Source organism: Rhinolophus sinicus, linkage group LG02, assembly GCF_036562045.2.
Source record: "Rhinolophus sinicus isolate RSC01 linkage group LG02, ASM3656204v1, whole genome shotgun sequence".
Classification (NCBI taxonomy): Eukaryota; Metazoa; Chordata; class Mammalia; order Chiroptera; family Rhinolophidae; genus Rhinolophus; species Rhinolophus sinicus.
In genome coordinates this window covers 149390925-149411717 of record NC_133752.1, presented here as the reverse complement: position 1 = coordinate 149411717, position 20793 = coordinate 149390925, and the positions used below count along the sequence as shown (strand labels likewise).

At 37.8% G+C, this 20793-nt stretch overlaps 2 protein-coding genes across 7 annotated transcripts in view; both read left to right on the top strand.

Annotated features, from left to right (window-relative positions):
• The window catches only part of DIP2B (disco interacting protein 2 homolog B), a 220793-nt gene extending 211553 nt beyond the window's left edge, over window positions 1-9240 (top strand). For both annotated transcript variants that reach the window (XR_012493969.1, XR_012493968.1), the window contains one exon: window positions 9140-9240. The gene's annotated coding sequence lies outside the window, so the exon portion shown is untranslated. The remainder of the gene's footprint in view (window positions 1-9139) is intronic.
• Window positions 1-20793, top strand: part of ATF1 (activating transcription factor 1) — a 49635-nt gene that overhangs the window by 16661 nt on the left and 12181 nt on the right. For 3 of the 5 annotated variants that reach the window (XM_074325699.1, XM_019724571.2, XM_019724573.2), the window contains 4 exons: window positions 5026-5164; window positions 6760-6879; window positions 9140-9240; window positions 20255-20385. In XM_074325699.1, coding sequence (XP_074181800.1) covers window positions 6760-6879; window positions 9140-9240; window positions 20255-20385 — 352 coding nt within the window. In that variant the 5' untranslated portion in view covers window positions 5026-5164. The remainder of the gene's footprint in view (window positions 1-5025; window positions 5165-6759; window positions 6880-9139; window positions 9241-20254; window positions 20386-20793) is intronic. The other 2 variants (XM_074325698.1, XM_019724575.2) reach the window with 2 other exon arrangements.

The window sequence follows — 20793 nt, the reverse complement described above, 5'->3', positions numbered from 1 at the left end:
TATGTTGGTGATTTATGTCTTCTCTTTTCTTTGTCAGTCTTGCCAGAGGTTTATAGATTTTATTGATCTTTAGTCCCCCAAAGAACTAGCTTTTTGTTTTATTGTATTTTCTCTGTTGTTTTCCTGTTTTTAATTTACTGATTTCTGCTCTTATGTTTATTATTTCCGTCCTTCTGCTCGCTTTGATTTTATTTTGTTTATTTTTTTCTAGTTTCTTAAGGGAGGAACTTATATTACTAATTGGAGATCTTTTGTTAATGAAAATATTCATTGCTATAAATTATCCTCAGCACTGTTTTAGATGCTTCCCACAAATTTTGATTTGTTGTTTTCATTTTCATTTACTTCTTTGTATATTTTATATATTTTTGATACTTCCTCTTTGACCTGTTGATTAATTAGGAGTGTGCTATTTAGTTTTCATGTATTTAAAGATGTTTCTGTTGTTTATTAATTGATTTCTATTGATTCTATTAATGGTCAGAAAACATTGTATGACTACAGTTCTTTTAAATTTGTTAAGGTTTGATTTATTATCTAAGATGGTATCTTGGCAAATATTCTGTGGGTGCTTGTAAAGATCATTTTCATTTTGAAAGCAAATTAAGGGTTATTAACAGTGCAACTTTTCTCATCATCTATCCATTTATTTTGCAGATAGTGTGAAATGAGATATTTTGTTGAATGGATTGACTCTTAGCTTGGGCGAGTATGACAAAATGTATTTATAAGGAATATCTAGTTTCTTCACTGGGATCTGAGAGTAGATGTGACTTACAAATATCATACTGTAATAACATTTTACCGATAGTAGACATATCAGGATAATTTAGATATGTCATCTTATAATAACTGTGCTATAATAGTCTTATAACACTCTGGACTTGGCCCATAAAACTGTTAGATTACAGCCCCAAATTACATAAAGTAATATGACTAAACTAATTGACCACAAGGGTTCATAATTTAAGCTAACCACTATATGGAGGAGCTTACATAAGAGGTCCCATCTCAACAATCGATGATAAGAGATGAATGTTCCCCAAAATATAGAGTGAACGTTCTAATATAAAACTGAAGTGTAGTAGTAGCAAAATACTATTGTAATGTGTAAAGATAGAGTTGGTGAGATGACTGAAATGTGTGGCTGTTGGAAACTCAGGAAATCTTGAGTATGAGACTTTTCAAAGGTAATGTGAGTATACACAGTAGCATTTTCTGTTGATAAAAGAGGCTTTTGTGGTAATAGAACTAAGAATAATTGTTCCTTAGAAGAAGATTTAGTACACTGTATCACTTACAACTATTTAGAGGAACCAAGACCAGCAAGTTTCTGTCCTTAACGTTAAGATTCCAACTTTGCTGAAATCATTAAAAAAATAGTGAGTTTGTATCTCAAATTTTTCATATTCAGTGCATTCTTCTAAATAATGATAGGATTTTGAGTACTTGTTTTACTTGAGAAGCAATTGTGTGGTTCTTTGATATTTCTTCCCATGAAGTAATAGAATGTGTATGATTTTGGTCACAAAACTGGTAAGTCAGGAACTAATTTGCAATACAACTATGCTGTCATGAAATCAATGGTAAATTTAAAAAAATGTTTAGTGTGGACTTCAACGTGTATTCTGCAGTTGTTGGATGCAGAGTTTTATATATTTATTAGATCAACTTTGTTGGTTGGGTTGTTTAAAGCTCCTATGTCTTTATCCTTTTTGTCTGCTTGTTCTGTACCTGAGAGAAATGTGTTACTCTTCCATTATGGTTGTGGACTTGCTTCTAATAGTCAGTCCTTCAGTTTATGCTGTGTGATTGTGAGCGTGTCATGAGGCTATATTATTAAATTAAGGTCGGTTTTGTAATTACTGTATATTCCTGGAGAATTGTCCCTTTTATCTGTGTCTTTATTCCTAGAAATGCTTTTTACCTTAAAGTCTAATTTGATACTATTTAGATTTTAATTCAGTTGTATCTTAATGACATCTTTTTTCCTGCACTTTCAAACTTTCTGTGTCCTTTTGTTTTTAGGTGTATCTCTTGTTAACAGTACATAGCTAGATTTTCTTTAAAAATCTAGTCTCCCAGACTTTTCTCCTTCAGTTTTTAGATGTTGTGAATTTTGCTTAATGAACATTCTTGTACATGTTTATGCTCCACATGAATTTCGTGGCTGTAGGGTGCAAACATTTAGTTACAGAAGATAACTGCCAGTAGTTTTACACACTTGTGCCAATTTTACACCACCACCAGAAGTGTATGAGAGCGCTGTTGATTCATTTAAGTGCCCAAAGTTGGCATTGTGAGTTTCTTTAAGTTGTACCCATTCTAATTTTACTTAGCATAATGCCCTCAAGGGCCATCCAAGTTTTTCCCAAACTGCAAGATACCATTTTTTTTAATGGCTGAATAGTACCCCATTGTAGTCTTCTAGACTTTCAACAGAGCCTTTGTCCATGTACCTTTAACATAATTTCTGGGTGTGTTGTGTGTGTGTGTGTGTGTGTGTGTGTGTGTGATACTATTTAGACCTACCACCTTATTTTGTGCTTTTTGACATGTTCCATGTTTCTTTTTCTCATCTTCTTTTGAATTATTTCTTCTCATTCCATCCCACCAGCACTTGTATTAATTTGGACTGTACATAAACTAGATGACAGTTTTTTAGTGATTGTCCTAATTACAGCATGCCTGCTTAGTAAAGCCTAAAGTTAGTATTTTCACTGTTCTCTCAGACGATCCAGTGACCTTAGAACATTTATTTCCATTTATCCTCTTTCTAATTTGTTAGGACTTAATTTATCTTTCTCTCTTTTAATCCCGTAAAGCATCATAATTATTTTATGCAGTAAACATTGTTTTTCCCCCCACATATTTATCACCTTTGTTGTTCTCCATTCCTTCTTACATGTCTAAGTTTCCATTTGAAATTACTTTTCTTTTATCTTAAGTATATGTTTTAGAAAAATCTCAACATTATAGACATTTTGAGCTTGTTATTTTTTTGTTGTGGGGAACTGACGGCATTGTGGGATGTTTAGCAGCATTCCTGGTCTGTCCACTGGATGTCAGTAGCACCCCCCCATTGTAACAACCCACAAGAAGTCCCCAGGTGTTGCCAGATGTTCTGGGAGGGCGGGAAGATTGTTCCTGAGCTCTCTGTTCTGTTCCATTGATCTGTGTGTCTGTTTTTATGCCAGTACCATGCTGTTTTGATTAATACAGCCTTGCAGTACAGTTTGTTATCAGGTAGCCCAGAAATAAACCCACGCCTATTTGGTCAATCTATGACAAAGGAGAACTTCTAGTAAACCTGTCCAACCTTTGCCCTCAAGGGAGACATTACCTTTATTATTCTGGACAGCAAACAGATCTGCTCTTTGCCCTGCAGGGAGATACTAATTTGTCTTCCAAAACTGTTCACCATAAAAACATCCTTGAAAAGATAGTCCAGAACAAAAGTTGTCAATGCCTCTGCTCAGAAGACTCATAGAAACACCAGACCCATAGAGAATTGTCTCTCAACCAGGATATATCTCCTCTTTGTTCCACCTTCGCCCTGTTTCTCGCTTCACAACATTTTTTTCTAGATGACAGAAAACTAGATGATTTTACTGTTTACTTTTGCCACACATACCCCCGTCTCTTTCCACACACCCCCATGTACTCTCATTTTGGTGTGAATTTCTGCTTTTCCGCCAGGCTTTTAAGAACAAATAAATGCCATATGTTGAGACATGTGTCCTGAAACAATATATTCAAATCTCTTGAATTGGTATCTTTGTGATGGGCTCTGAATACAGTAACTATGTCTGTTGTGTCTTTTTTTATCTTGAAGATCTAACACACCATCTGCCCATGTAAAACATTTGTTGAGTCTTGTTAGCTGTTTAATCCAAACTCAGTCCTGATATTCAAAAGATAATATTGCTTAGATTTGCTTGTCTACACAAACACACACACATACACACACGATTCTCTAGAGTAGTGTTTCTCAAAATATGATACACATTCCGCCACTGGTGGTATTACAGATCTCTTTAGATGCTGCATGGATGAACATTTTTAATTTATTGAATTCAAAGATACCAGTTCTCTTTATTTGAAAGTTAGGGCATTGGCTGGAACAAGATAGGTGTCAACAATGAGAATGGCCCTATTAAACCTTAGAGCAGAAAACATTCTCCTTGACCATGCTGGCCTGAGGTCCTGAAAGGTTTAGGAATTTGTTTAGCCTCACAGAGCTAGTGAGTGCCTTTAGCTGAAATTCATCCCAAGCCCGTCTGACTCCAAAGCCTGTGTGCCTTCTGGAATTAGAAGACTTTGAATTCAAACTCTGGCTAAGTAGAGACTTCTCTCATATGCCACTCTCACTCCTCGCCCTCCCGTACCCCAGTGCTTGTAGTCCAGGGAGCCCCAGGCCGATGAGGAGTATGCTAATTTCTGCCCAGTTACTTGTATAAGAGGAACTTTGGGCTCAGCTACCCCATGGAGTGAGAGGAAATCAGGATCCTGTAGCTCCCTTTCTTTCTACTTCTAAAATCTCCTAAGAGGAGTTCTGTGTTTGGAGCTGTAGTATACAAGCAGTTTCTCTGTCTCTAATATCTAGAACTGCACTGTTCAGTATGGTAGCCACAAGGGGATATTTCAGTTTTAATTACTTAAAATTCAGTAAAATTAAAAATCAGTGCCTTGGTGACACTACCATTTCAGGTGCTTGATAGTCACGTGTGGCCAGTGACTGGTTGGTACATGTATATGGAACAGTTTCATCATTGCAGAAAGCTCTGTTTGCACTGAAAAGTAACGAGTGGAGGCTGCCTTTCAACCTCAGGTTAAAATTGGAGGACTAGCTCTTCATTTCCTCTTTTGAGAGAGGTCTCAGGATTTAGATTATCAAGTTTGAGGGTGGGAGTGGGAAGACACCAGGCTTGGGAGCCTGAGTGACGAGATTAGAATAGTGATTATAAGGGGGAGGGACAGCTACAAGCTAAAACAAAGGTGCCTTTTCTCCTTTTCCACCTGCAGACCCACAGTCTGCACCGTATCACAAGGATGGCTGGAAACCCTGGAGGAATGATTGCTTTCATCCTTTTAGAACTGTAAATTAATCCCAGCAAGGCTCTCCTCATTAACTGAGTGATTGGCTTAAGTTGGGGTCCAAAAGGTAAGGGGACTTTTCATTTATTATTTGTGAGTGTAATTGTAACTCTAGAGCTAGATTCTTGAGATTTGTGAATTCTCTGTTTATTTTACTCTTCTATTTCTGTATCCCCACATTGGGGTGCTGTCAAAGAGAAACAGAACTGGACGTTTGTTAAAGGCAGTAAGACAGATTTCATTCAGACTAATGCAGTAGGGAAGAGAGACTCCAGCATAAATTGAGCTCAGCTCTGTTGAAACAAAAGGTGGGTGGGTGGCTTCTGAAACCCGGGGGCATGCTAAAGGAAAGGTGCCTCTGTTTGCTAATTGGTGCTTAGACCCCTACCCTCTCAGACTGGGAGACAAGGGCCCTACTCCTTGATTGTGTTCAAGAGAAAGACATTTCTAGGTTGTAGAAGAATTACGTCCTAAGGGTTGGAGAAGGGATTTACAACTGCAAGTTTTGTAAAGTATATGCTCCAAGAAAAGTGAGGTCAGGGACCTGTAGTCAGGTTTTTGGCTGGAACAAACAGTGAATTCTTTTGGCAGCACTGAGCTTTCTGTCCCAGGCAGGCATTATAAAGGGGGGTGGGGGCATCCTAGGGACATGGCCTTGAGCTGGTAGAAGCTGTGCTGCTGGAGTTTGGTCATGTTCTTGGAGGTGTGGGGAGGTTGAATGGAGTCATTTGTTCTGAGAGTTTACATTTCTCAGTAGCTGGATAAAATTTTACATGCAAAATTTCATAGCTTGGGCATTTTGGGGGATGAGAGACTGGAATTTAATCCAGTCTTGGGAAGGGGAAAAGACCCTTCAGTGAAAGGAAATAAGGCATTGTTTTGGGGGCCTAATGCAACTAGGGGAGCAATCAGGAAGGTGACTTTCAGGACCTGAGAAGCAATCTTGGATTTTATTTTGTGATTTAAGTCCAAGATGAATGGTATGAACCAGAGTAGTTTAGAGGAAGGCAAGAGATCTCTGTTAACTGAAAATACCTGAAAAAGTTTCTTGGAAGAAGTAGAACCTGAGCTCAGCCTTAAGGGATGATGGGTGAGCTTTTCTTGGTTTAGCATTTTAATTGTGGTATTTCCATGAAACCTTATCTGATTTCCACAGAAATAAATTATAATTTCATGATTCAGTTATTTACTTGAAATACTTGATTTTTATTTAAAGATACTGCCCAAAGTTGGTATTTCTCTTACTTTTTGACTCTTGATTGGTTTTCAATCAAATCTGTTCAGAATAACGTGTTCTAGAGAGCCTCCCCTTTTTTGCACAGTCAATTCCTCTGCCCAGAATGCCTTTCAACCCCCTTCCCCATACACACCTTCAGGGAATTATCCATCCTTCAAGACCCAGCTGAATAGCACCCTTTCTTTGCTCCCACAGTACAGTACTTTCTACTTTTCCTCTTATAGCTCGTATTCTATTTGTAATTAGTTTGTGCTCTCAGTCCTCTCATGCGCTCTCTGGCCCATAGAACATACCTAATGTTTGGTTAATAGGTGTGGTTAAATATAATAAGCTCTGAAATGTGTTTTCCAGTGTTAAGAACTCTGGTATCTTATGTGCATAGGTACAATATATATTTTGTTAATTGAATTTTCATTTGTTCTTAGATGTCATTAAGAGGATCTGCGCCAGTGACAATTGTACCTCTTCCTGGAGACAAAGTACAGGTTCAGGGGGTCATCCAGACAGCTCAGTCTTCTGTAATTCACCCACCACACGTGCAAACGGTACAGAAATTCAAAGACTTAGTGGCTGAGAGCGGGGACTTTTGTGCCCTGAGTCTTCGGGCACAATGAAGTTGCTGTAGTTACTAAAAAGCCAAGATAATAAAGTTGTCCTAGAAATTAGACTATAGAACAAATAAGGCAAATAGAAAAGTTTTAGAATTTCTAGTTTCATGTAATATACTACCCAGTGAAAACAGAAGACAATTTTGGAGGAAATTATTGCTTAGAACTTAAGGAAATTACTTTGAGAGAAAGCACTGTTTTTTTATCCCAATGGTATCTGTTATTCATGAAAAGAGAATTCTGAAGCAAGGGTGATGATATGAGCACCTTAGCAAAACAGGAAAGTCTCTACCTTGTGCTTTATAGAGGTGACATAAAACAGTCCTCACGCACTAGAGGAAAGTTCTTATATCTACCTTCATATTAACAGCTGACAACACTAGGACGGAAAGAGCCGTCCTGGGTTCCTTTTCATCCTCTTCTTCCTCCATTTTATCTTCTGGCTCTTGTGAGTATCATAGTGCTTTCGATCATCTCTCATTTTTTGAAGCAGCCATCCTAGAAGAAAAGCTGTGTACCTCATTTTCCATCCTGAATGTATGGTAGCTACAGTGTTGTCAGCTAGAGCTGCATCTTGATGTGGTTTTCCTATATGAAAGGTGGCTGCTGTGTGGATTTTTGTGTTTTTGTATGAAGATTTTCTTCTTATTTGCTGGTGCTATCATTAAAGAGAAATGCTTGCTCTTAGTTACCAGTAATCATATAGTTTTAGAAATTATTTTCTTTCTTGAGTTCAGTGGGAGGCTTTGGAGTAAACTTGGGAACAGTGAAAACAGTTGAAGGTTTAGATTAGAAATGGTATGTCCAGTGGTGCTTGAGAACACATAAAAGTGACTGATTTTTCTTATTATTCTGTTAGTATTCGTTACTATTACTGCTTCTTAATTATAGGTTATGACCAGCTCTGTTCTTTTCTATAAAAAGATAAGATTTAATGTAAGCTATAAATAAGTAGCTGTACACTAGAACTTGTTTTTGAAGGAGATTATAGAATATAAAACCAGCTTCTCTGGAAATTTAAGATCTAAGTCTAAATAATTTAGGGGAAGGCTTTCTATAGATAGTAATGTAGAGAATTGATTTGTTGTGTCCTTTCTAGAAGCCTGTTTGGATTATTTTATTTTTTAAAGTGAAGATGAAGTCAGGTGCCACAATGCAACTTGAGACACATGGGGAAATTGATTACATTCTAAAAATTGAAAGTAACTTGTTTTGAGGTAGTGTAAGATAATTGTTATCACTTAAAACGTGCGTATGGTTATTGTGTTGACATTGTTGTAAAGGGTTTATTATTAATAACAGTTAACATTTACTGTGTCTTGTTGGGTGCCATGCACTAAGTGCTTTACATAGATTGTCATTTAATTGTGAAGTGAGGTAAAGCTAATTCTTACAGATTTTTAAATTGCATATGTTTATACCTGCCCTTGCTGGTGACCTCCACCTTGTTAAATCTAATGGTCCATTTTGTCTTTGTTTACTTCACCTGTTAGCACCATTTGATATGGTTGGTCATCCTTTCTCCTCAGTACCCTGTCTTCTCTAGTTTTCCAAGGACACCTCACTCATTTGCTATTCCCCACACCTCACTGGTGACTTGTTCTGTTTCATTTGCTCGTTCCTCCCCCTTCTTCCCACCCTCGTAAGGTTAGAGTGTTTCTGGGTTTTGTCCTTGGTTCTCATCCAGTCTTAATGGCTTTAAGAACTATCTAAAGAGCTATGACTGCCAAATTTATCTGTAGCCCAGACTTTTCCGCTGACTCACAGGCTTGCATATTCAGCAGTCTCCTCAATGTCATTATCGAATAACTAGATATTAGTTGGATATCTAATAGCATTTCAAAGTTAGCATGTCAAAAATTCAAATCAGATAGCATTAATGATAAAGACTTTGAGTAATGTGCATCAGGTAGAAAGAGGGCAGAGATCGGAGATTGGTCTTTACAATGCTAGTGAAATAGTATTGCTTTATTTGGGGGTTTTACTGACTTCTTAGTTCTGAGCACGTTGTGCTGTATGCTACTTTAATTAGTTTGGGCTCCTGAAATAAACTTTCTCCTTTTTCCATTTCCTTTTGTTCCTTTCTTTTAGACCTTAGATTTAATGACAAGGGAGTTTGGGTGATAGGAGAAAGATCATTTTAAATTCTTTTTCCACCTGCATTGTTCATCATAGTAAAACCAGTTCTGTTTTTCAGGTATCATCTTTATCAGAAAGTGAGGAGTCTCAGGATTCATCGGATAGTATAGGCTCCTCGCAGAAGGCCCACGGCATCCTAGCGCGGCGCCCGTCTTACAGGTGAGTACTCACGCATGAAACCCTGCGTGTGGTGTGATACAGAATGATTTCTGTGGTGCTGTGCAAAAGCAAACGACATAAAGAGGGAGCATATGTTTGTATAGGAAGGATTTGTTAAAAGAAATAGATTCGAGCCAGATTCTGAAGGGCCCAAGTTGCTCTGCTGAAGAGGAATTTAGACTTATCTTTTGCAGAGTATTAGATTTCCACATTTTGTTTTACACAATTAACTTTAATGGCACTTTAATAGCAAGTTATGAAAGAAGGGCTATAGATTTTAGGAATTGAATTGCTTTGTGTTCCCTTTCTTAACTTGCTAACCCTGGGCCTTTGTTCCTTCTTGTCTCTTTGCTGAAGCACGTTGTTCTACATTCTGCACAACTCATGCGTATACTTGAGGCCTCATTTCCTCCTGAAGCCTTTTCTGATTGCCTTCTCTCTGACCCCCCAAGACCAGGTTAGGGCTTTCTTCTGTGGCATCCTTTTCCTGACCCCTGTTACAATCCTTATCCTGTTGGAATTCCAGTTTATTTAAAAGCACAGCCCATGTATTCTTTTTTGCGACCATACAAGATTATTTGTTGAATGGAGAGCTGGAAGTAGTACAACTAAATGACAGAAAGCCGTTAAAATATCTGAGTGATTTCAACTGAGGATAGCTTTGGAATGGATAGATTTGAGACACTTCTGTAATATTAGGTCTGTGCAAAAGTAATTGCGGTTTAAAAGGTTAAAAATAATTGCAAAAACCGCAGTTACTTTTGCACCAACCTAATAAAATTGACAAATCTGGTGACTAGGTGGTAGGAGGAAAGGGAGACAAAAAGATGAAACCCTGTCTTTGAAACATATAAATAAATGCAGTAATATTTTAGATGTTATAAAAGAACTATATATATGGTATAGTCATTCCTGCCTGGTGGAATGAGTGGGAAAGACTTCATAAAAGATGTGATTAGCTCACCCCCAATCTGATAAATTTTGAGAAGTGGGGCAGGAAGGGGTTTTACAAGGCAGGAAAAGTGCCACTTAGGCGGAGGGAGCAGTGGAATCAAAGGTAGGTTGGCCTGTTCTGGGAATTTAAGGTGCAGGGAGGAAAAGGACATAGCAAGAAAAGGTATACAGGAGTCAGATTGCTTAGAACCCTGTTACAGAATGGAAAGAAATATACAAGGCAGAAACAAGTAAGACAGCAACGGGTCTTCTAGTTCACAAGTTGGCCTCTGTATACAGAAGGCAAGAAGAGACGAAAGAAAGAGACAGACCATGCCAGACTGGTAGGCAGCAGGCTTAATAAGCAAAGGAAGTTACTTATGGGGCTTCTCTTAGGCGATTGCAAGATGAGTAGATCCTCGCTCTGTCTACTAGAGTCTTACAAGTTGAGTTTTGCCTGCTGGCTGCTGCAGTTTGTCCCTGTTTCCAGACATCAGCAGGAATTTCCTTCATTCTTTTCTATAGGCCACCACAGGAATAGGGGGCATTTGGAGGCTCTGTATACTCTACTGGGTCTATTTCTGTCGTCTCTGCCACAGTACCCAACCCAGGCTTTCCAGGGTTAGACTCATCTAACTCACATGGTGGTCCAGCTTGGGAGCTTTAATCTGCTCCACTAGTGTTGCCTTCTTAGAGGTGGTGTGCTGCTCAGATCCCCAGCCCCACATGGACCCCTTTTTCACCAAGCTCTTATAAAGGAAAGAGGCAGGAGGGAATAAAAGTCCTTAAAACCCCCAAATTCCTACAAAGCTTTGCATGTCCTTCTTGTTCTTAAGGGACAAATAGGGTTTTACCTTATCAATCACAGCTTCTGGGACAGCACATCTTACCAACCAAACAACCCCCCAAAAACTTACAATGGTGCCTGGGCCTTGAATTTTCTGCAGGTTCACTGCCCATAGCCCTCACAGATATTCTAGCAAAGTCTACAGAGTGTCCTGCAGCAGAGATAAGTCTTCACATATTAACGTTATATCATCAGTGTAATGGCCCCATTTTACTGATGTGGGGGGCAGAACAGGGACATACTGTGGGGCTGGGCACATAGCATTGGGTAGCACTTGATAGGTCCATGACTGCCCCTCCTATGTGAAGGCAAAGTGAGCCCAGTTATTAGAAACCTGTATTTGTCAGAATCTTTCCTATGAATCGCCTTGAAGATGAAGCACTGTTGCAGATACATTCACAAAGCTTCAGAGTGAAACAGTTACTGTCTATAAATGACAAAAGACTTTAAAATGGTCATGGTTAAAGGTCTCAGTAAGTGTTCGTTATAATGCGGTTGATGAGGACACTTGGTTATTTCTGTGACATACATTTTAAAATCATGACTGATGACATTATACCAGGACATACCCGATTTTTAGGAATTTAATACAAACACACCCTATAGAAAGTTTAGTATCACTTATTTGACAATACTTCCCATGTAATTTAACATGTCAAATGAGTTTAATTAGTTTAACATCTATCCTATAATGAGAGAGAACAAATATTTTGAGGTGTTCTAGGGACTGTCCGAAAATCCCAAAGTTAGTTCAAGGTCAACAAGATATCATTGAGAATTTGATTCTTGGGAAGTTTGTCAAAAACATCAAAAGGTTTTAGAACACTTGATTAAATAAGATCATAAGTCATTGTGAAATAGTACTTACTGATCTATTTAACCAATGTGACAAAGAACTTCAAAGGCAGATACAGAAAATTACATACTTATTTTTTTAAAAAACTTAGCTCTTCCAAAGAGAAGACTCAGTTTTTTTTAAGTAATCCTTACCAACAACAAACAGTCCAAGAAAACCTTGTCCTTTTAGCAGATGAAAGAAAATTAAGTTTTATTTCTTTTTATTTTTCAATTACAGTTGATAGACATTATATTAGCTTCAGGTGTACAACATAGTGATTACACATTTACATATCTTATGAAGTGACCCCCTGCTAAGTCTAGTGCCCATCTGATACCATACAGTTATTACAGTATTATTGACTATATACCCTAGGCTGTACTTGACATCCCCATGACAATTTTTAACTGCCAGTTTGTACTTCTTAATCCCTTCACCTTTTCCATGCAGCATTCCAATCCCCTTCCTATCTGGTAAGCATCAAATTGGTCTGTGTATCTGTGAGTCTGTTTCTGTTTCGTTTGTTTTTTTAGATTCCACATACAAGTGAACTCTTATGTTATTTGTCTTTCTCTGACTTATTTCACTTAGCATGATACCCCTAGGTCCATCCATGTTGTCAGAAATAGTAAGATTTCATTCTTTTTTAGACTGAGTAATATTGTATATCTATACAACATCATCTTTATCCAATCGTTGATTGATGGACACTTAGGTTGCTTCTATATCTTGGCTATTGTAAATAGCAATATTTACAATAAATAGTGAACATAGGGGTGCATATATCTTTTCAAATTAGTGTTTTGAATTTCCTCTGATAAATACCCAGAAGTGAAATTACTGGGTCATAAGGTACCGTGTTTCCCCGACAATAAGACCTGGCCAGAAAATCAGCTCTAATGCGTCTTTTGGAGCAAAAGTTAATGTAAGACCCGGTCTTATTTTACTATAATATTTTACTATAATATTAGAACGGGTCTTATATTAATTTTTGCTCCAAAAGACACATTAGAGCTGATTGTCCGGCTAGGTCTTATTGTCGGGGAAACATGGTAGTTCTATCTTTAATTTTTTGAGGAATCTCCAAGTTCTTTTCCATAGTGGCTGCACCAATCCACAGTCCCACCAACGGTGAACAAGGGTTCCCTTTTCTCCACAACCTCATCAATACTTGCCGTTTATTGATTTATTCATAGCCATTCTGACAGTTGTGAGGTGATATCTCACTGAGGCTTTAATTTGCATTTCTCTAATGATTAGTGGCGTTGAGCATCTTTTCATATCTGTTGGCCATCTGTACATCCTCTGGAGAAATGTCTATTCAGGTCCTCTGCTCATTTTTAATTGGATTGGTTTTTTTTTCCTGGTGCTGAGTTATATGAGTTCGTAATAAATTTTGGATATTAACCCCTTATTGGATGTATTATTGGTGAATATCTTCTACCATTCACTAGGTTGTCTTTCCATTTTGTTGGTTTCCTTTGCTGTGCAAAACCTTTTTAGTTTGACGTAGTACCATTTGTTTATTTTTTCTTTTGTTGCCCTTGTCAGAGGAGACATATCCAAAAAGATATTGCTGAGCGTGATGTCAGAGAGTTTACTGCCTATGTTTTCCTCTAGGAGTTTTATGGTTTTGGGTCTTACCAGTTAAGTCTTCAATCCATTTTGAGTTTATTCTTCTATATGGTGTAAGAAGTGGTCTAGTTTCAGTTTTTTGTGTGTATCTGTCCAGTTTTCCCAACCCAGTTATTGAAGAGACTGTCTTTACCCCATTGTATATTCTTGCCTCCTTTGTCATAGATTAAATGACCACATAGGTATAGATTTATTTCTGGGCTCTCTAATTGTGTTCCATTGATCTATGTGTCTGTTATGCCAGTATCATGTTGTTTTGATAACTACACCCTTGTAGTATAGTTTGAGATCAGGTATAGTGTGACATCTCTAACTTCATTGTTTCTCAAGATTGGTGGGACTATTTGGGGTCTTTTGTAGTTCCATACAAATTTTAGGATTATTTCTTCTAGTTCTGTATAAAATGCTATTGGTATTTTGATTGGGATAGTCTTGAATCTATAGATTGCTTTGGGTAGTTGGACATTTTAATGATGTTAATTCTTCCTATACGTGAGCATGGTATAAATGCTTCCATTTATTTGTATCTTGTTCAGTGTCTTATAGTTTTCTGAATATAGGTCTTATAACTCCTTGGTTAAATTTATTTTCAGGTATTTTAGTTTTTTGATGCAGTTGTAAGTGGGATTGTTTTCTTAATTTCTTGTTCTGGTAGTTCGTTATTGGTGTATAAAAATACAACCGATTTCTGAATATTGATTTTGTATCCTGCTACTTTACTGAATTAATTTATTCTCATAGTTTTATGGTAGGATCTTTAGGATTCTCTATATAGTATCATGACATCTGCAAATAATGACAGTTTTATTTCTTCCTTTCCAATTTATATGCCTTTTATTTTTCTTATCTGATTGCTGTAGCTAGGACTCCCAATACTATGTGGTGAAAGTGGATATCCTTGTTTCAAAGCAAGTAAATAGAGCTCTTTTACAGTCTAATTTTGGTAATACACTGCAGAGGTAGGAAAATATCACCTAATACCTAACATATATCCATAGACATACATAAACATATAGACAGATACAAATGGAATTCATTCTTTCACCTAAAGCTTTTGCCATTAATCAGGTATACAACAATACATAACTCACTAGTTTATAAATAACCATTGAATCCAATTTTTTCAGGAAGACAGAACAAGTTAAGGTTATTCGCTTACGTGGTTAAAGCTTTTTACTAGTATTTGCTGAGTAGACTTTTAAGATTTGTGTTTGCCATTGTAAAGGCTTTGGACAAGATTTTAGGTAAGGAGCTTCTACAGTATCTTATCTGTATCTTTAAAAAAACCTCTTCACCCCCTATTTTTCTTCAGTCTGCGTGAGTAGTGTTTTAGTTATCTCCCGGGGTGTGGACATTTCAGACATAAGATTTATAACTTCAAGGGACAGAGACAGAATGCAGGTTTTCTCCTAGGAGTTTGGGGTGTATGTCTCTGTTACCAGAAGTCTAGTGTAATTACTATTTAAGATGTTCCTTTGCATTAGCAGTCAGGCAGCGTGGGGCCCTTCATTCGTTTCATTGTCACTCACCACACGTCCTCCCCATTGCTCTCACTTTCCCAGGGATTTTACCTCTTGGCATCCTAATCAGGCTTTGTCACAGTGCTGGGATCTTAATGCATGACCCTTGTGACTCTTTTCTTTGCAAAATGTCACACTGAATTCTCTAGCTGATTATTCTGCTCTCCCTCCTTGTCTGCTAGTCCCAAAGCTAACAGAACAGTGGACATCTGTATGCCCTTTTCTAACCTCAGCCCTTCCTCAAACTTTTTAACTTAGCTTTAGCCTCTAGTTGGGCATCAGTGGCCAGCTGAACTGCCTACAGTACAGGCCAGCCCACTGCAGCAGCCTTAGTTTCTCTTCTTTGCCACAGTGAGCTATGTGCAGTTTCTTAAAAGCATTTTCAGGATTCCCCATGCTCATGCAGTGGTCCATAAGCATCTGACATATGAACCACCCCTTCCCACGTAGATGTCAGTGGCCATCTTGGGATTTCCCCCCACAGATGCCTCTTTCCCCAGGCCCATTTCTTTGGTCCTCTGGTTGGCTTGCCAATTGTTAGTTGGCATACTCACCCCTGTACACAGAGGGCAAGGGGAGACTAACTAAAGAGGCAGACCACTCCAGATTGGGAGATGGCAGGTGTAATAAGCAAGAGAACTTACTTGTGAGGCTTGTTTTGCATGGCCACAAGACGAGTAGATCTCTGCCCTATCACCAGAATCTTAAAAGATTATATAGAGGCCTTAACTGGCATCTGTATAGTCATATAGACCATCCAGATGCTCGCAACACCACCTTACTCTCTCGAGGCTATGTCCTTGGAACAGCTCCCACTGTGAGAATGGTAAGCAGAGCATACATTCCAAGGACAGGGGAAAGGATGAGGATTGGATTGCCCAGGTCTAGTTTGTGGGTCAACAAGCAGGTACATCCTCTGGATCTACCTCCTCCAACAAGTCTGTTGAGGTCTCATATTCATTACCTTTAGACTTGCATTAGTCCGTTAACAGCAGTCACCAAAAGAATACAGGGTTTAATTTCCAAACAATGGGGTTCTCCTAGCACAAAACAATTAGCTCCTGGATAAAATACTTACTAACGCATTGTGCATTTATAGGAAATAATAGAAATCTCTTATCACCCTCCCCCAATAAACATAAAACCATATATACACAACTACATAAGTTGAAACCAGAATGGGAAGCAGAAACAAGCATGAAAACCAAGGTACACCCATTACCATAGGTCTACTGCAGGAAGGTTGAATCTGAGATTTCTGTATTAAGCTAGAATACCTGCAGAGGACTAGAACATCTGAAAGGAAGCTTCCCCAAATTAAGCTTTCTGGATTACCACAGATTGGGATCAACCACATAGGAATTCACAAATATCATCAAACATACAAGGAAATAAACCACGATAAGTGAGAATCAGCAGAAACAATATATAATCAACTCAATAAATACAGAAAAAGTATTTGATAAAATTGAGCACCTACTCATAAATTTTTAGCAAATAAGGAATAAAACTGGGTTTCCTTAGCACACGTTGACTTTGAGAGCTGAAGTATAAATAAGACAGACCATGGCCTAAGCCCTAGACAAGGTGCACACATGGACTAGATCTGAATTGCACTGCAAAGGCTTTGAAAACTGAATTGACTTTGAAACCACAACCCACAGAAAGCTGGTTAGAACATACAGCCTGGACATCGGGTTGATACCTGCTAAAACAAGAACAAAAAAAATTCTCCATAGGATTTAAATAAGAACCCAGAGTGTGATAATCACAATATTGAAAATATCCAAAATTACTTGGCATACAAAGAACCTGGAGGGATCTAACTTCCATGAGACAAGACTATCAGCAGATGCCATCTCCTGGATGACAGATGTTGGAATTATGTGTCAGACTTTAAAGGAGCTATTATTAAAGTGTTCTAACGAGTAAGGGTGAATTCTCATGCAATAAATGAGAAGATAGGAACTCTCAGCAAAAAATAGAAAAAGAGAACCATATAGAAATTTTAGAACTGATAAATACAGTAACAGAAATAAAATCTAACTGGATGGGTTTGATAGAAAAACAGAGATGAGGAGTTAGTCAACTTCAAAGATAGTTCAGTGGATCTGAATAGAGATTGAACAAATTAACAAATTCCCAGGGACTTGTGAGACAGTTCCAAAAGATCTAACATTTGAATCACAGGAGAGAAAAAAGTATGTTTCATAAAAAATATTTGAAGAAATAATGGCTGAAATGTCCCCAAATGTGGTGAAACCTAGGATAAACACAAAGAAATCCCCGCCCAGATATATTATAATCAAACTGCTGAAAACTAAAGACAGAGAAAAATCTTGTGTACAGCCAGAGAAAAATGACATTATTTGTAAGAGAACTGACTCTTACAAAAGAGAATGTGAGTGACTACAGACTTCTCATCGAAAACCATGGAAGCTGGAAGGAAATGAAATAGCATTTTGAAGTGCTGGAGGAAAAGAATTGTCAATCCAGAATTCTGTATTTAATGAAAATATTCCTCAGAAATTGAGGTGAAGTAAATATTCTCAGAGGAAGGAAAACTAAGAGAAATCATTGACAGCAGACCTGCTCTAAAATAACTGCTAAGAAAGTTCTTAACAGGTTGCGTACTGCGGGGTTTAAATCCCTCGTGAAGATTCTCGTGATCCGTACGCAACGTGTTAAGACAGAAAGAAACTTGGAGGGTTAGGAGTGAAGAAACAGCAAGATCTGGGCAAATATCCTGAGATAGGGAGCCACTGCTGATGAGTGACTTGATCGGACTGACATTTTGAAAAAGATGACTGGTTGCTGTGTAGGGAATGGACGTAGCAAGGGAAGGGTGGACGAAAGGAGGACCTGGAGAGGCTGTTGTGACCGTCAGGAGGTGGTGGTGTCACGGACCACTGCCGCAGTGCACGTGATGAGGGGAAGATTCTGGATATATTCTTAAGATAGAGAGAGTGGAAGTTGCTTATGAATTGGATATGGGTTGTGACAAAGAGGATGTTTACGGAGAACAGAGTTGATATTTGCTGAAGTGGGGAAGACTGCCTGGGAGAAGGATATCTGACATTAGATTTTAGATGTGTTAAGTGTGACATGCCTATTGAATAGAAGTATTCAGTACATTATTGGATGATAGGAGTATGGAGTCAGGAGTGAAGTTGGGGAAATATTTGAAAGGTCATCAGTATGCACAAGGTATTCAAGCCCATGGGACAGAGATCACCAGAAAGAATAGAGAGAAGTCATCCAAAAGACTGCTCCCTAAGGTTCTCCAAGGTTGAACCAGGAAGATGAGGAAGAATACAAAACAGTGGCAAACAATCTAAATGCTTTGTAGTGAAAGTAATATGGGAATGATAAACAATAATTTAGATAATGGTATTCTTTGAGGGTGTAAAGGGAAAGGGATTGGTGGTGGCATTTGATGTATCTGTAACTTAATTCCTATGAAAAATAAGATAACCTGAAGCAAATAGGGCAAAATACTAGCATGTATTGATTGTTGGTATGTGATACATAGGTGTTTTATTTTCTATACTTCTTTTATGCTCACAGTGTTTCATAACTTAAAATGAAAAAGAAATGGGCATAGTATTCCAGAGTTGCAGGCTAGGCTGGCTGCATAAGACCATGCAAGCTTGTTAAATGGATTCTGGAGCTCAGTCCTACCTGCTCACTCAGTCCTTACAGGTACCAGACAGCAATCTGGATGCAGTAAACTCCCCAGGTATTCCGATACATAAGCAGGATGAGGAACTCCTGTGACTATTCTACAAATGCCTCGCAGAGTCCCCTAGGACTGCCACTTCCCTGTTTTCTGTATGGACTTCTGTTGATACAGTCTACAACTGTGTTAGCTCTTTGTGGGAAAACTGTCCAGAGTAAGGAGGCGGAGCTGGAGGATGTTAGAGAATAGCTGAAGGAACAAATTGATTGGCTTCAAATAAAGAAGATCTGTGCTTGTCAAATATTGCAAAATAGGCCATGAATATAGAACGAGGGTTAAGCTTAAATTTCTCTAGTTTCAGTGGGTGGAACCATCTGTGGGTCTAAATAAGGAAGGGCTCTAACTTCAACAATTGAATGGTTTGCTTTTTGGAAGTTGTGGATGCCCTATTCCTGATAGTTAAAGGATGTTAGGAAAGTAGAGAGAGAATTCTTCATGGGCTGAGAGGTTGGCATCGATAACATGAAAGGTGCCTTTTAATGCCAAGGGGTTTTTTCCTTTGTGATTCTTTTTTATTGTTTTCACACATCTACATTTCAGTTTTCCAATTTTCTACAGTGAACATGGAATTCCTGAATAAACTTTTTTTTCCTTTTTTTCCCCCAGAAACAAATAAGCATTATTTGTGTTTTGGAAGACCTTTCTTTTCAGCAAGGAAACTTTTTTCATCCCCTTACTCCTGTCCTGAGTCCTCTTTTATCAAGTCTGAGGGTACCTGTGGGATCTTATTTACCTCTTCTTGTTAAAATAAGCAATTTTATCACTAGTACGCTGCCTTTTCATACTATTTCTAATCTTATTTCTTTTCAAAAACTGTGGGCTTCTCTTCAACTATAGAGGTGAAAGTTGAAAAAATAAATTTGATCCTTTTAAAAGAAAGTCACTGATACTATTTACCCTGTTTCCCCGAAAACAAGACCTAACCGGACAATCAGCTCTCATGCGTCTTTTGGAGCAAAAATTAATATAAGACCTGGTATTATATTATATTAATTATATTATATTATATTATATTATATTATATTATATTATATTATATTATATTACATTACATTACATTATATTATAACTATATTAAAGGTCTTATATTAATTTTTGCTCCAAAAGATGCATGAGAGCTGATTGTCCAGCCAGGTGTTATTTTCGGGGAAACACGGTAGAAAATAAATAGTACCTTGTTAATTAATGAAATACCTCACAATGGGGCCATTTCTCCTGTAGGGGAAACTGCCATTTTATACCTCTACAGGGGCCTTGCACATTGAAATACACTGTATGATTTGTTCAATGTTTCTTTTCAGATAGTCTTAAAGTAGAATATAACTAGCTTGCAGTACATCACATAACAATAGTATTTGCTAGACAAAAGCATTCCTTGACACGTTTTAGGTATCTAGCAGATTATTGTACTTTTAACCACAGATTTCATAAGGTTTATTTAGCAGTTTCTTTTTGTAAAGCCGTCCTCATTACTAGCATTAATAGAGTTCTATTTTTCACAGAAAAATTTTGAAAGACCTATCTTCTGAAGATACACGGGGCAGAAAAGGAGACGGAGAAAACCCTGGAGTTTCTGCTGTCACTTCTATGTCTGTTCCAACTCCCATCTATCAGACTAGCACCGGACAGTACAGTATGTATGGGAATAAATTTACACCTGATAGACATACCAAAATGAACTTTTCCATGTAAAGAAGTGGCGTGTAGGAAGACTACCATACTGTAATAGTAATGACTATAAAAGGATAATATTTTGAGCCACAAATAATGCAAACTACTTTTTTATCATTATCTGATTTACTCCTTACAACAACCTTATGAGATATGCAGTTACCAATTTATGAGGGAACTGAGGCTTAGAGAGTTAGATAATGTCCCTAAAGACACACTACTTGTAAACGATACACTTACTTTGGGGTGTAAGTCTGAGTTTTGACAGGTGCATGGAGTTGTCTAATCACCACAATCAAGATATAAGTCCATCACCCCAAGAAATTCTCTTGTGCTATCCATTTGTAGATAACCTCTCCCTCCACTCCCA